The 12,202-nt window shown below is 26.4% G+C and overlaps 3 protein-coding genes across 5 annotated transcripts; 1 reads left to right on the top strand and 2 right to left on the bottom strand.

Moving 5' to 3' along the window:
- Nucleotides 1-83: 83 nt before the first annotated feature.
- Nucleotides 84-3,644, top strand: LOC122577251 (dihydroxyacetone phosphate acyltransferase). 3 transcript variants are annotated; one of them, XM_043748428.1, is made up of 8 exons: nucleotides 84-437; nucleotides 591-825; nucleotides 973-1,383; nucleotides 1,471-1,978; nucleotides 2,054-2,352; nucleotides 2,429-2,682; nucleotides 2,770-3,128; nucleotides 3,462-3,644. In XM_043748428.1, the coding sequence occupies exons 3-7, from the start codon at nucleotides 1,008-1,010 to the stop codon at nucleotides 3,097-3,099; spliced, it is 1,767 nt and encodes a 588-aa protein (XP_043604363.1). In that variant the 5' UTR covers nucleotides 84-437; nucleotides 591-825; nucleotides 973-1,007; the 3' UTR covers nucleotides 3,100-3,128; nucleotides 3,462-3,644. The 3 variants fall into 3 exon arrangements, with proteins under 3 accessions (XP_043604363.1, XP_043604361.1, XP_043604362.1); XM_043748426.1 differs by having other exon boundaries at nucleotides 85-437; nucleotides 591-898; XM_043748427.1 differs by lacking the exon at nucleotides 84-437 and having other exon boundaries at nucleotides 459-898.
- On the bottom strand, nucleotides 3,156-6,133 carry LOC122577258. Its single transcript, XM_043748444.1, has 5 exons — nucleotides 4,341-6,133; nucleotides 4,009-4,264; nucleotides 3,736-3,919; nucleotides 3,444-3,610; nucleotides 3,156-3,374 (listed from the first exon to the last, which is right to left on the bottom strand). Exons 1-5 carry the CDS (start codon nucleotides 4,442-4,444, stop codon nucleotides 3,231-3,233), a joined length of 855 nt encoding a protein of 284 aa, XP_043604379.1. The 5' UTR covers nucleotides 4,445-6,133; the 3' UTR covers nucleotides 3,156-3,230.
- Nucleotides 6,134-6,338: 205 nt separating this feature from the next.
- Nucleotides 6,339-12,016, bottom strand: LOC122577250 (serine/threonine-protein kinase D3). The gene is made up of 14 exons (XM_043748425.1): nucleotides 11,850-12,016; nucleotides 11,459-11,662; nucleotides 10,733-11,011; nucleotides 10,504-10,635; nucleotides 10,228-10,433; nucleotides 9,862-10,141; nucleotides 9,635-9,792; nucleotides 9,450-9,511; nucleotides 9,241-9,364; nucleotides 9,023-9,155; nucleotides 8,757-8,936; nucleotides 7,897-8,643; nucleotides 7,739-7,824; nucleotides 6,339-7,659 (listed from the first exon to the last, which is right to left on the bottom strand). The coding sequence occupies exons 3-14, from the start codon at nucleotides 10,995-10,997 to the stop codon at nucleotides 7,546-7,548; spliced, it is 2,487 nt and encodes an 828-aa protein (XP_043604360.1). The 5' UTR covers nucleotides 10,998-11,011; nucleotides 11,459-11,662; nucleotides 11,850-12,016; the 3' UTR covers nucleotides 6,339-7,545.
- Nucleotides 12,017-12,202: the final 186 nt, after the last annotated feature.

Here is a 12,202-nt window from a genome sequence, read left to right as displayed (position 1 = left end):
TAGAATATATAAAATGCTACATTTCATAATATTTACTTACAGTGTTGAAATGTAATATAATTATTGAATGTATAAAATACCTAAAATAATAATATGAGAAATATAAAAGTTTTAATCATTTTTGTCATGTTGATTTTGAACTATTTTACTTATTAAAAGAAAAAAGATAAGAAATACATAAGGAATAATAATTAGAACTTTTTAAAAAGTATATAAAACAAAATTACTAGTTCAGTTACGACCGGTGAAATAATACAAATAACAATTAAATTTGTATTTCGAATAATAGCTTTTAGTACACCATAATTGTAAATAAAAATATTAATTAGAAAATGCAGAATTTTATCATGAAAGTTTAAGAGAAGGAAGTAGAATGTTTGAAGAAGAGGTATAATTAATCAAACAAATCACGATACGATCGATAGTACATAGTGCATGTACGTACGAATAAAATTTAAATAATTAAATGTCACTTAAATTGAGAATCGATACATATTGATTATTCGTTATTGAATTAAATACTGTTCATCCTCCTGATAAAATATTCCTAACGTGGTAAACGAATTTAAAAAAGAATAAATTTATTGCAGATATTTCATGTTCAAAATGGAACAATATCCAGAATTTGTGGATTTATTGCTTGCAAGACGAAAAGATTATGATATTTTGTGGGTTTCTCGGTCAATGGATCCATTATCACCACACAAACTTCCATTAGAATCTAAATATTCCAGAAATGAAATAATACAGGCAGTTTTAAACGATGAAAAAGTTAAGCTAGCAATTATTTCTTTGGCTGCAATACTCCAAACAGATGTCAAAAAGGTTATCAAAGAAGCTTATAAAATAATAAATGAAATGGCTAATAAAGCACATTTGCCCAGTGTTCGTTTTATGGGTAAAATTAAAGTCTTTTATTTTAAATTATAATATCTTTATTTTCTCTAATTATAAGTAATGCTTCAATTTCAGGTTTAATTATTACAAAAGTTCTTAAAAGAATTTTTATGAGCATTTATATTAATGAGAAATCAATATACAAGATGAAAAAGGAAATGCAAATTTCTCAAGTACAATATGTTTATGCACCTTCTCATAGAAGTTACTTAGATTTTGTATTATTATCATATATTTTATTCTCCTATGATATGGCCCTTCCAAACATTGCAAGTGGAATGGATTTTTATCACATGTATATAATAGGAGAATTATTAAGAAAATCGGGAGCTTTTTATATGCGGCGCAGTTTTTCTAATGATTTACTATATAAAAGTATATTTAATGCATATATAATGTCTCTAGTAAAGCATAGTGACAGAGCAATTGAATTTTTCATTGAAGGCACTCGAAGTAGAAGTTTAAAAAGCATTGTGCCAAAGTTCGGTATGTTAAAATCAATAATTCTAATATGACTTTTTGATATAATTAATATTTAATGAAAACATAATATAAAGATGGTTTCATTTCAAGGTCTTTTGTCAACTATTTTGGAGAGTTTATTAGAAGGCAATGTACCTGATATATATTTTATACCTATTAGTATTAACTATGAACGACCACTAGAAGAATTGTTATTTGCATATGAGCTTTTGGGAGTGCCAAAACCAAAAGAATCTACTGCTGGTTTACTTCAATCTCTATTTATTTTACAAAAATCATATGCCTATGGATCTGTTGTTTTTAATGTTGGTGAACCTATTTCTGCATGCCAATTTTTAACTATGGAACACCGCAAAGCAAAAGTATTATCACCTTATGCAAAATTACCGATATCTGTTGTTAAAAACTTAGCCTATTGTATAATAGATTCACATAAAAAAAATACAATACTCATGCCTTTTAATCTAATTACTTTATTATTTAATGAAAGAAGTCAAATACATCCAGATAATCCATATACATTAAATTATTTAATCAGTGATTATCTATGGTGTAAAAAGCTTTTACAAGTATTCAATGCCACAATATATATAGGAAGGTAAGTTTCAAAAAATACTAATAGGACTTTAATATAGTATGTAGATATTAGTATTATAGAAAAAAGTTCATACAGATCATTTGATACAAATAATCAAAATGTAAGCAACGTGGAGCAAGAAATATTAAATAGTTTAAAATGCCATGAAGAATTACTTATATTTGATGCATCACAAATTTTGAGACTCAAAGAGAGACACAGAACAACAAAACTGGGAAGTAATATTCGTGTTAAAGGTCATACCTTATTAGAAAGAACTATGAGAATAGCTGTGCCTGTCATTAATATTTCAATTTATCTAAATCCAGCTTTATCTTTTCTGATAAAACCAGCTATTATTACTGTTGCAATGGGAATAGAAGGAAGCGAACTTGGTAATATTATTTTATACATACAGCATGTTACATATAAAAAACAAACAAAATTGGTATGTTATTACATTATTTGTAGGACATGCATTTAAACAATATGTATTATTAAGAAAGCTACTGACTACGGAATTTGTAATGCCTTTAATAGAAGATGAATCTGTAATAAAATCTGAATGGGAGGAAACATTGAATTCGCTATTAAAACAAAATTATATAAGTATTCAAAACAATACATATATACAAAGAAAAGATACCAAAGTATGCTCTCTCCTTTATAATGTAATACTACCATTTATAGATACAATATATATTACATGTCTTGTCCTATTTGAGGTAAAATTCAATAATATTTGTGTGGTATTTTTTTACATTTGTTATCTTTTTAACATATATACGAAGAAAATCTGTTTTCATTTACAGTGGGATGTATCAAAATCAAATTGTATAATGACACAAGCAGTTTTGACTCAAGTACAGAAAGAAATAGAAAAAGCATTTCTTGAAGGGCGGCAATGGGGACAACATCCGTATTCTTTATCAATCGACTTAGTTAATAGTACAATATCTAATCTCATAACACAAGATATTTTAGTACCTCATGAGAAACAAAATGCATACCAAGTAGATAAAGTCAAACTAATACAAATTCTTGCACAGTTGCAAAATCTTTCATTAAAACGACCATTAGGTTCATATCTTAATGCAGTATTACTGCCTATATTACCACCACCTGTTTCTGCTAAATTGTAAAACAGAGTATACGGAACAAAATTGAAAAGGTATGTATGAAAGCAGCTTACGTTATATAGAGATTTGATTATGAAGATTTTAATATAGTCAATGCTAAAGATATTTGTTTAGTATGTAACTTTCTTTTTATATTAAAATTTAGAAGAAAAGTTATATAAATTTTTAAGAATAATTGTCGCATCATCGTCAAGTTTGTCTATTGATTTTTTTCTTCTGCCAAGAAGTAAGGTAGCTGTAGTAGTTGATGCAGAATTATTCATATTTCTGAATAAAAGCTGAAAAAAAATTATTATATGAATCATTAATTATATATAACATAATAGATATTATAGATAATTAATTACCATGACCAATCTAACCAGATACACAGCGAACGTGAGAAATGAAATAGCCATAAGTGCACCTTCTATGGAGGGAAATCCAGCTGCATGCTCATGATCATAACTGTGATCATAATGTTCGGTACCCCTTCTTTTGCGAGCAACCATTATACTTCCTGCAAGTTGGGATTCTGAAAACATTATTAAAAATACTTTTTTGGAAAATACTTTAAAAATTATTCATTGACATGTCATATACATCAATTAATTTTTTGATCTCAGTTATTGTGTCATTGTTATCTTTATTTATTGTTACCTATTTCAATCATTAATGTATTTTCAAATGTTCTTAAAAATTGAATTTTTCCATCAATTGATGTTGGTTGAGATTTTAAAGTATAATGAACACTTCTAAGTATATCTACTGGAAGATAGTTCAATAGTCCTGCATCATTAAAAGTAAAAGATTCATTTAGATACTGTTTATTTCTTTCCCGTTCCTATATCGTAAAAATAAAACTTTCGATTACTAATTGTTTCTCAAAATTAAATATCATACAGAAAGCTTCAAATGTAATAGTGTAATTACCTTGGTCATTGAAGGAACTGCTATATCATTATATTTTTTTGGATTAGATACAAACACATTTTCTTGATCAAAAACAGTTGATTCTTTTTTGATATTATCTTTCATATTATGGAAATTGTATTTTCCACTTTCATTAACTGCTGTTTGTTTTGTTTTTGCATCCTTATAAGTAATATCTTGATATGTATAATGGAACTGATCTTCCGCATTTTTCTGAGCAAATTTATAAAAATGATCTTGTTTTATTGTAGGTATTCTATGAATAAGAAATGTAAAAATATGTGATAAAATATTAACATTAATTATGCTATTTAATATAATGTTATACATACCTATATATCTTTTTCTCACTAGAAAATTGAGGCATATCTATCCATTCTGCCAAAATACTGTTCAATAATAATATTTTCAATATTAATATACTAGTTACGAACATTGTAATTGATTGAAGTACACAATTTTTACAATAATATTTATAGATATATATGTTTAACAATATCACACAATAATAATTAATTTATCGCACATATTCATATTCATTAAATAAAATGAATAAATAGATATTATGTTGTTTCTTCAAGTGATACAAGAACTAACTGAAGATATACTTGCATACATGGTGTGACAGGAATCAGGATGTTATTATTTCAGCTAGGAGTTCTGTTAGATTTAACGAGGACAAAGATTAGATTTACGACGTAATGACATCAATTTTTTAAAGTATTCTTACAAATCTCGTATATAAAGTTTTTGTTCGAAAAAATTGTTTAAAGAAAATATATACAAAACATTACAAATCTGTTACCATTAATAATTTATTTATTCTCATTATCATGGTAAGTACAATAATGACAACATTTTATACTTTTTTATGAAAATTTGTTAATTTTTCTTAAAATCTATTTATTATAATGTTGCTGTCTTTTAAGTACTTTTGTTTGTTAATTATGTAATTGTAAATAATATTATAAACTTAGCTTGAACAAAATACAAGTTGTTAGTTATTATAAAATTTAATGTTTTTATAAAATTTATCCTTTAAGTAACAAAAAATTTCAAATAGATTTAATATGTACAAATAATTAATTTAGAAACGTATTATAAACACATGATACTATGTATGAAACAATTACCAATCTAACAAATCATATACAGATTGTTTTAGGTATAGCAACATCTATTGATATTGCACAAATCTTAGTATGTAATTAAGATTATAATAACTGCTGTGTTTATATCTAGATTTAGACTCATTATTTCAATATTGACTACTTCAATGTAGTATTTTAGTAAAATTATAATAAATGTCTTATAATAAAAAGATGGACATAGCAATAAACATATTCCACTCATTGTGTAATTAAAGTGACTTTTAAATAAATTTTCAGAAATATAGGCCATATATCATGTACAATAATGCATTTAATGTCATATTAATATAGAAAAATATAACTTGAAATATAAAATAATTAAGTATTTTGCAAATAAATTATACATATGAGATTCTGTTAATTAACTAACATATGATTGAAGTAATATTTATATATTATGTCATAATAAAATGTAATATAAAAGTACTGTAAAAAATGGTTCGCTTAAATATAATATTTTATATATAATAACATTTCATTTAAGATATTACTGCAACATCGAGTAAAGACAACATTTTTAGACAAATTTCAAATATTTTTATCCAAAAGCAACTCAGTCTTCACAAAATATTTGACTAAGAAATAAGAGATTACATTTCTTCACATTTGACTTCTAAAGTTAAAGAAAATTATTTCTTACGTGATTTCTTTTGATGATTTCTTATCTAATTCTTCATCATGCTTTTTTTATTACTATATTGTTATTATTAATTAGAAAAATTGCAGAAATATTATGATAAAGAATAATAAAAAAGAAAGTTGTTGTATTAGTAATGTAATGAATAATATACCACTACAAAATGAATATTTAAAATTTATAATAAATCTATATCTATTTGAATTGATTACTTTCTAAAAATTATACATTTTTTATGTTGATCATGTATGAGACAAAAACGGAATGAACACAGTACTTGAAAACGAAAAAGATATATGTATATAATTTAGAACTCTTTCTATTTGGAATGTACTTTACTTTCAATGAAACAATGAAGAATATAAAACAACTTTGTATACTAATAAAATAAAATAATAAATATATTAAAAACTTGGAATTTACAATTTTTTCTATTATGTATATGTTAATTATCGACTGGTTCTAAAAAATTTTGTTCACTACTTTCTAGTATGAAATTTATCACAATAATAATTATAGTTATAATATTATATAGAAAATGTTTCAGAATATATATCATAAATTTCAAATTATTTGGAATGTACTTATTTAATTGTAAATGTTTTCTTGTCTTTATGATTAATAGAGAAGAAGATCTATACAAATTTTAATACGACGTATAAGATCAAAAGTGGAAACTACATTTACAATAATCTTAGTTTTTATCACTTTATGCATGTCTTGATCATTTTTAGTTTTTTTTATATTAGTTCTCGAAAGGTTTGATACGAATTATAAACGTTAAAGCTTCTAATGTCTAAATTTAGATGCTTTGAAGCAAAAATACGAATTAGTAAATTTATTATATGTAGCACAATGTCACGTGTATATTAATTTAATCCATAAAAAATTCTATGAATTCTTAAGAAGTAATATAATAATATTCTTAACTCATTCTCTCTCTCTTTCTCTCTCTCTCTCTCTCTCTCTCTCTCTCTCTCTATCTCTACCTATCTATCTTTCTTTTTTTCTCTCCTTTCTCTCCATCATACTTCAAAGAATGTCAAAAGATTTATGTATATGAAATATACATGTGTTCTATAATTTATATATACTGCTATGTATTATTTCATATCTAATTACTCTATTTTAAGCATCTTTTGTGTAGTTATAAAACATTCTATTTTAAGCTGGAAAATATATTTATATTATGAAGTTAGCACTTATATATTACTTGTAAAATGGTATTATGTATTGAGTGTGTTACATTAATAAAACTGTATGAGACAATTATTTACCTTATCATAAGATAAATAATTGTTTAAGATATTATGATAACATTACATATATTATTTTTTAGAGAATCTTTTATATTTTATTAGTTATGGAAAATTTTCATATCCAGTACTTTACAATATTGAAACACGTTCAAATTTATTATTAAAATTCCTCTAGAATTCTCATAAAAACATTGCTATTGTTTTCTCTATGTTTGAATGTTTTATCTTACACGATGCAGTCTAAGTTATTTTCTATGTAATTATCCTTAGCTTTTACATAAAATGTTTTGGAAGATATATAATAAAGTTATATTTAATATCAATTTACTGATATTTAAAAAGAAATATAGTTGTACTCCCTTTCATGAATGTATCCAAGTCAGGCACGAATAAAACGTCGTAACGTAGCTCGAGCACTACGAGCCCAGCCTTTGTGTATAGACAAGTTATTTGGCAATGTTTCGATGTTTAACGTAGGCAGAGAGTTCTGTCATGTACGCTGATTACTGTATGCTGACCACCGGGCATCATCACTTTCATGAGTTAAATAGCGATACCCTACTTTTGTTTCTAATTCTCGTAAATCACACCATGTTTGATAATCCTTAAGAAAAATATAATTTATAATAAGTTTGTATTTTATAACATTAAAAATAAGTATCTAAGATTATAAAAATGCTTACCTGCAGCCATACGTGTTGTAAACTCTTATCTACAGTATAACGTTTTCTTTGTTTCACTTGTAACAAATTATTAATTAAATCAATTGCTAAAAAAGACGATAAGTTTTATTAATTTTTATTGTTAGATGACTATTATCTTATTTCAGTGATTTGCATACCATCAGATGAAATTTCCTGCCAAGGAATAGGTGGATACATAAAAGCAGCATTTTGAATTTGTTCATTAATATCTTCTTCTTCATTGAATGGAAATGTGCCACTTAAAGACACGTAAATAATTACACCAACACTCCACATATCTAAAGAACGATTATAACCTTTGTTTCTTAAAACTTCTGGTGCTAGATATGCTGGGGTACCAACAACACTTCTTCTGAAACTTTTTTCTCCTATGATTCTTGCAAAACCAAAGTCACATAGTTTTACTTGTGTAAATTCGCTATCGCTGCTTAACAATACGTTTTCAGGTTTTAAATCACAATGTACTATATTCTTGCTATGTAGATGTTTTAATGCTATTAATATCTGTGTAATTAGGAATTTAGTTACTCTTTCGCTAAGACGGCCACGTTCTGAACTTAGTATCATTTCTAGCATATCGCCTTTTAATTTTTCCATCACTACAAATATTCGCTCAGGAGTTTCGAACATCCGTTCTAGATTAACAACTCCGCTATGCGAAAGATTCTGTAAAATAGCAACCTCATTTTTAAGTTGTGCTTCTTGCTTTGTAGGAAAACGTAATTTATCAATAACTTTGATGGCAACTGCTCGACCACTTTTACGATGAACACCTCCATACACTGTACCAAATTGTCCAGAACCTAGAACTTCATCTGGAAAAATCTCATATAATTGAGACATATCAGTGATATTTTCTTCAGGTTCTGTAGATTCTTCTTGACCTAAAATCAGAATATCTTACATAGATATACTTTTTTTAAACATTGAAAGTACATCTATTAAATAAAAGAAGCACTTTTTAATATAAAATATAATAAAAGGAAAAATTACGTACTGGCTGATATAGTTACAGGCATCAGTGCTTGTCTAATACCAGTTTCCCATGACCTAGCTATATGTGCTCCAATACCACTTTCTGGTGGAGGAACTTGGCTACAGTTATCTCCATATGAAGGATCTTCTCCAACATAATAATCAATATTGGCAGTTTTTAACTCAAAGCAATGCATTGTGTCTAAAATACAATTCATGTTCTTTATATCATTAATATGATAAATACAATTTTAATAAAACAAAGTTGATATAGTATTAAATACATACGTGAATGGGATGTCTCAGCAGTTTCAATAGACAATATTTCAACTAATGGAATTTCTTTATAATATTTGGAGCTATTTTCATTTTGAAATAACGTTATAGCTTTTGTATCAAGACGCCAATAATGTTTCTTCCGCTGTGAATATTTCCAAATATAACTTTAACAATTCTTTCTTACATGTGTATACATATAAGAACATTTGTATATGCTAATTATTTACCAATGGATCACGATTTGTAAAATGTACCATCCAGCCCTCTTTTAAAACTTTCGAACCACGCCGTTTTGTATGTTTAACACTTTGCACTATGCGCATTAAAGGAATATTATTGCTTGGTGTAGAACTGCAAGTAGTAAGTTATATAATAAAACATAAGTTTACATATATATATATACATAGATAGTAATTGAACAAAAAATATACTTTACCTTGATGGTCTAGATTTTTGAAATTCATCGTAAATAATGTCATCATTGCTTGGAACTTGGTCCTATAAAAATAATCTAAATAAATATTATATTTATTATTGAATATTTTACGAAATAATAATATTAGCTACGGCATTTAAAAAAATATTTCTGTTACATATTTTCTATCATAAAAGCATGTTTACAGTGTATTCGTCAGATCCTTTTGTTTCATCTACTACAAAAGACGAATGTTGAGGAGGTGAAGGAGATTCAGCATCGCTATCACCATCGCCTTCTTCGTTTCTACCGTCACATTTTCCTTCCGGCTCACTACCGACACCACTATCGGGATATTCGTTACCTAAATAAACATTTTTATTGAAATAATGTTCATGAAAAAATTAAGCAATAAAATATGAATAAAAGGAACCTGTATTGTCACGTGGATTTTCTCCAGTACAGTCTTTAGGTATTTTTTCTATACATTTCTTGTGTGCATTATATTGACAATCTTTGCACTGTAGGCCTTGCTTAAATAAACCTCGTAATAATTTTTTACAATATCCACATACAGTTGGTCTGGTATAAGTATGTACCACAAATGTATGTGGAATTTTTATACGTGTTGCAAGTTCTCGTTCAACCCATACTGGTCTTCCTCCCAATGAAGGAGAGCGAGACTGTTTTGGTGCCATTATACTCGGTATTGTCTAAATTTATAATACAATAAAACACAATAATATAAACAATAAATTGATTATATAAGCTATAAATTGCATTATCGATAGAATCTTACCAAAGTACTATTATTTTGACTTGCATTCGGTGTATTATTTGTACTATGATTATCATCACTAATGCTGGTCAAACTACTAGTAGATCCTTGACTTGGAGACCTTGGTACATTTAACATTGCAGAACTACGCCGTCTTTGACTGGCATCATGTGAGCAATTATTAGGTACTTTTATAACACATCTTTTATGATAATTCATTCCACAACCTACAAAATATATTAATTAATTGCATTACTTCAGATAAATAAAATAATAATAACAAAATATGACATTTACCTTCACATTTTAATCCTTGTCGAACAAGGCCAAATAACATTTCTCCGCAAAAATCACAAAATGTTGGAACTTTATATGAATGAACAGTTAAAGCATGGGGACGAATGGGAATTTCTTCATTTGGCACTTGTGCTAGAAAAGATTAAATGATTATTTTTGTTTAATTCTTCTATTTCTATATTTTATTTGTCATTATATACATGGTAAGATATATAAATTCAAAATTTACCAGTCAGAACAATTTCCACTAATGTTTCATCTACAACTTCAGTGGCATTTGTAATAAGTTGTAAGATATTAGTAGAATTATAATCATGTTTAAATAAAAGCAATCGCTCAAATAAATGATTTAACCCATGTTCTGGACACTTTGTATTTATAAAGTCACAAGCAAATTCTTTAAGTGTCTTGAGAGTCAATGTGCTGCTTTCAACTGTAACAGTATCACGAGTTAAACCAAACTGGAATAAAAATGTTACTTCTGGTCCCTCCATATTAACTGCTTTATCTGTAAGAAAAAGGTGAATTGCTTAATCTTTAATATCTGAATGCATTTGGATCATATAATATTAAATGCATATAAACTATTATAAATTAAAATAAGAATATACAAATCAATACTTAATATCAATCTTCATATTTTTGTATAATATTTGTAAATATTTTCGTGATATCTATTAAAAATCAAGTATATGTGTAAAATATATCTTTCTTTTATTTTAAACGATTAAAAAATTATCATATAACAGACATCAAATAACACATATTGAATTAAGGCATTTAGGAAATCATTAATTAATATTTAATATCATTGAATTATTTTTAACAAGTAGTTTTTAAATTTAAAATATGTTTCGACCATATGAATCTACAACATATGAAAAAAAGGTGAAATATCTATTCTGAATAATGAAGTATATAAATGTTCTATTTAAACAAGAATTATCTTACGTACACGTTTAAATTAATCAACGGAAGATTCTGTACCAAGGTAGCTATTTATTCCCCGATCAAATTAACATCGATGAAACATAATTATTGTGACAACAGATCCCATGAGTGTCACCAAACAGCATCAAATCCATGCCTGACACACATTCGTTGATGACATTTTACAGTTATCTCCAGGTGACCGACCCACCTTCGCGTATGCTTCTACCTGTTATATATTGTTGTACGTCGTATCGGGTACTTACGTAAATTCAAGTTAATAAGCAACTTAAAAACTATCAAAATATCGAAAATATTGCTGAAAATTTATTAAAAGCTACGATAATATTGTAGAGAAATTTTGAATGAATCAATGAATCTATTCTTTTATATATATATTCATGCATCGTACATACGTAAAAATCTAGTGCCATATAGTTGTTACCAAAGATTATTAAGAACAGGATCAACATTCTGTTGCTATTAATCTGATCAAAGACGAAGGAAGATAACTGTTTAAAAGAAGTTAGAGTAAAATGACAAAGAAAAAAGAGAAAATTAAATATCTGACACATTTTTAAGGAAAAAATAAATTTACTTTCGTTAATTTTCTTTATAATATCTTCGAATAAAAAAATAATCCTTATTTTCACCTATTGTTTAGAATAATATAAGTGCATATTTCAAATTATACATTTTAGTTCTATAGCTTAATACTATTTACATCGATAAATAATTTATGTATAAAGAATGTTATAATTTTCGAATA

This window comes from Bombus pyrosoma, linkage group LG18, assembly GCF_014825855.1.
Source record: "Bombus pyrosoma isolate SC7728 linkage group LG18, ASM1482585v1, whole genome shotgun sequence".
NCBI lineage: Eukaryota > Metazoa > Arthropoda > Insecta > Hymenoptera > Apidae > Bombus > Bombus pyrosoma.
This window is presented reverse-complemented; position numbering and strand designations above follow the sequence as displayed.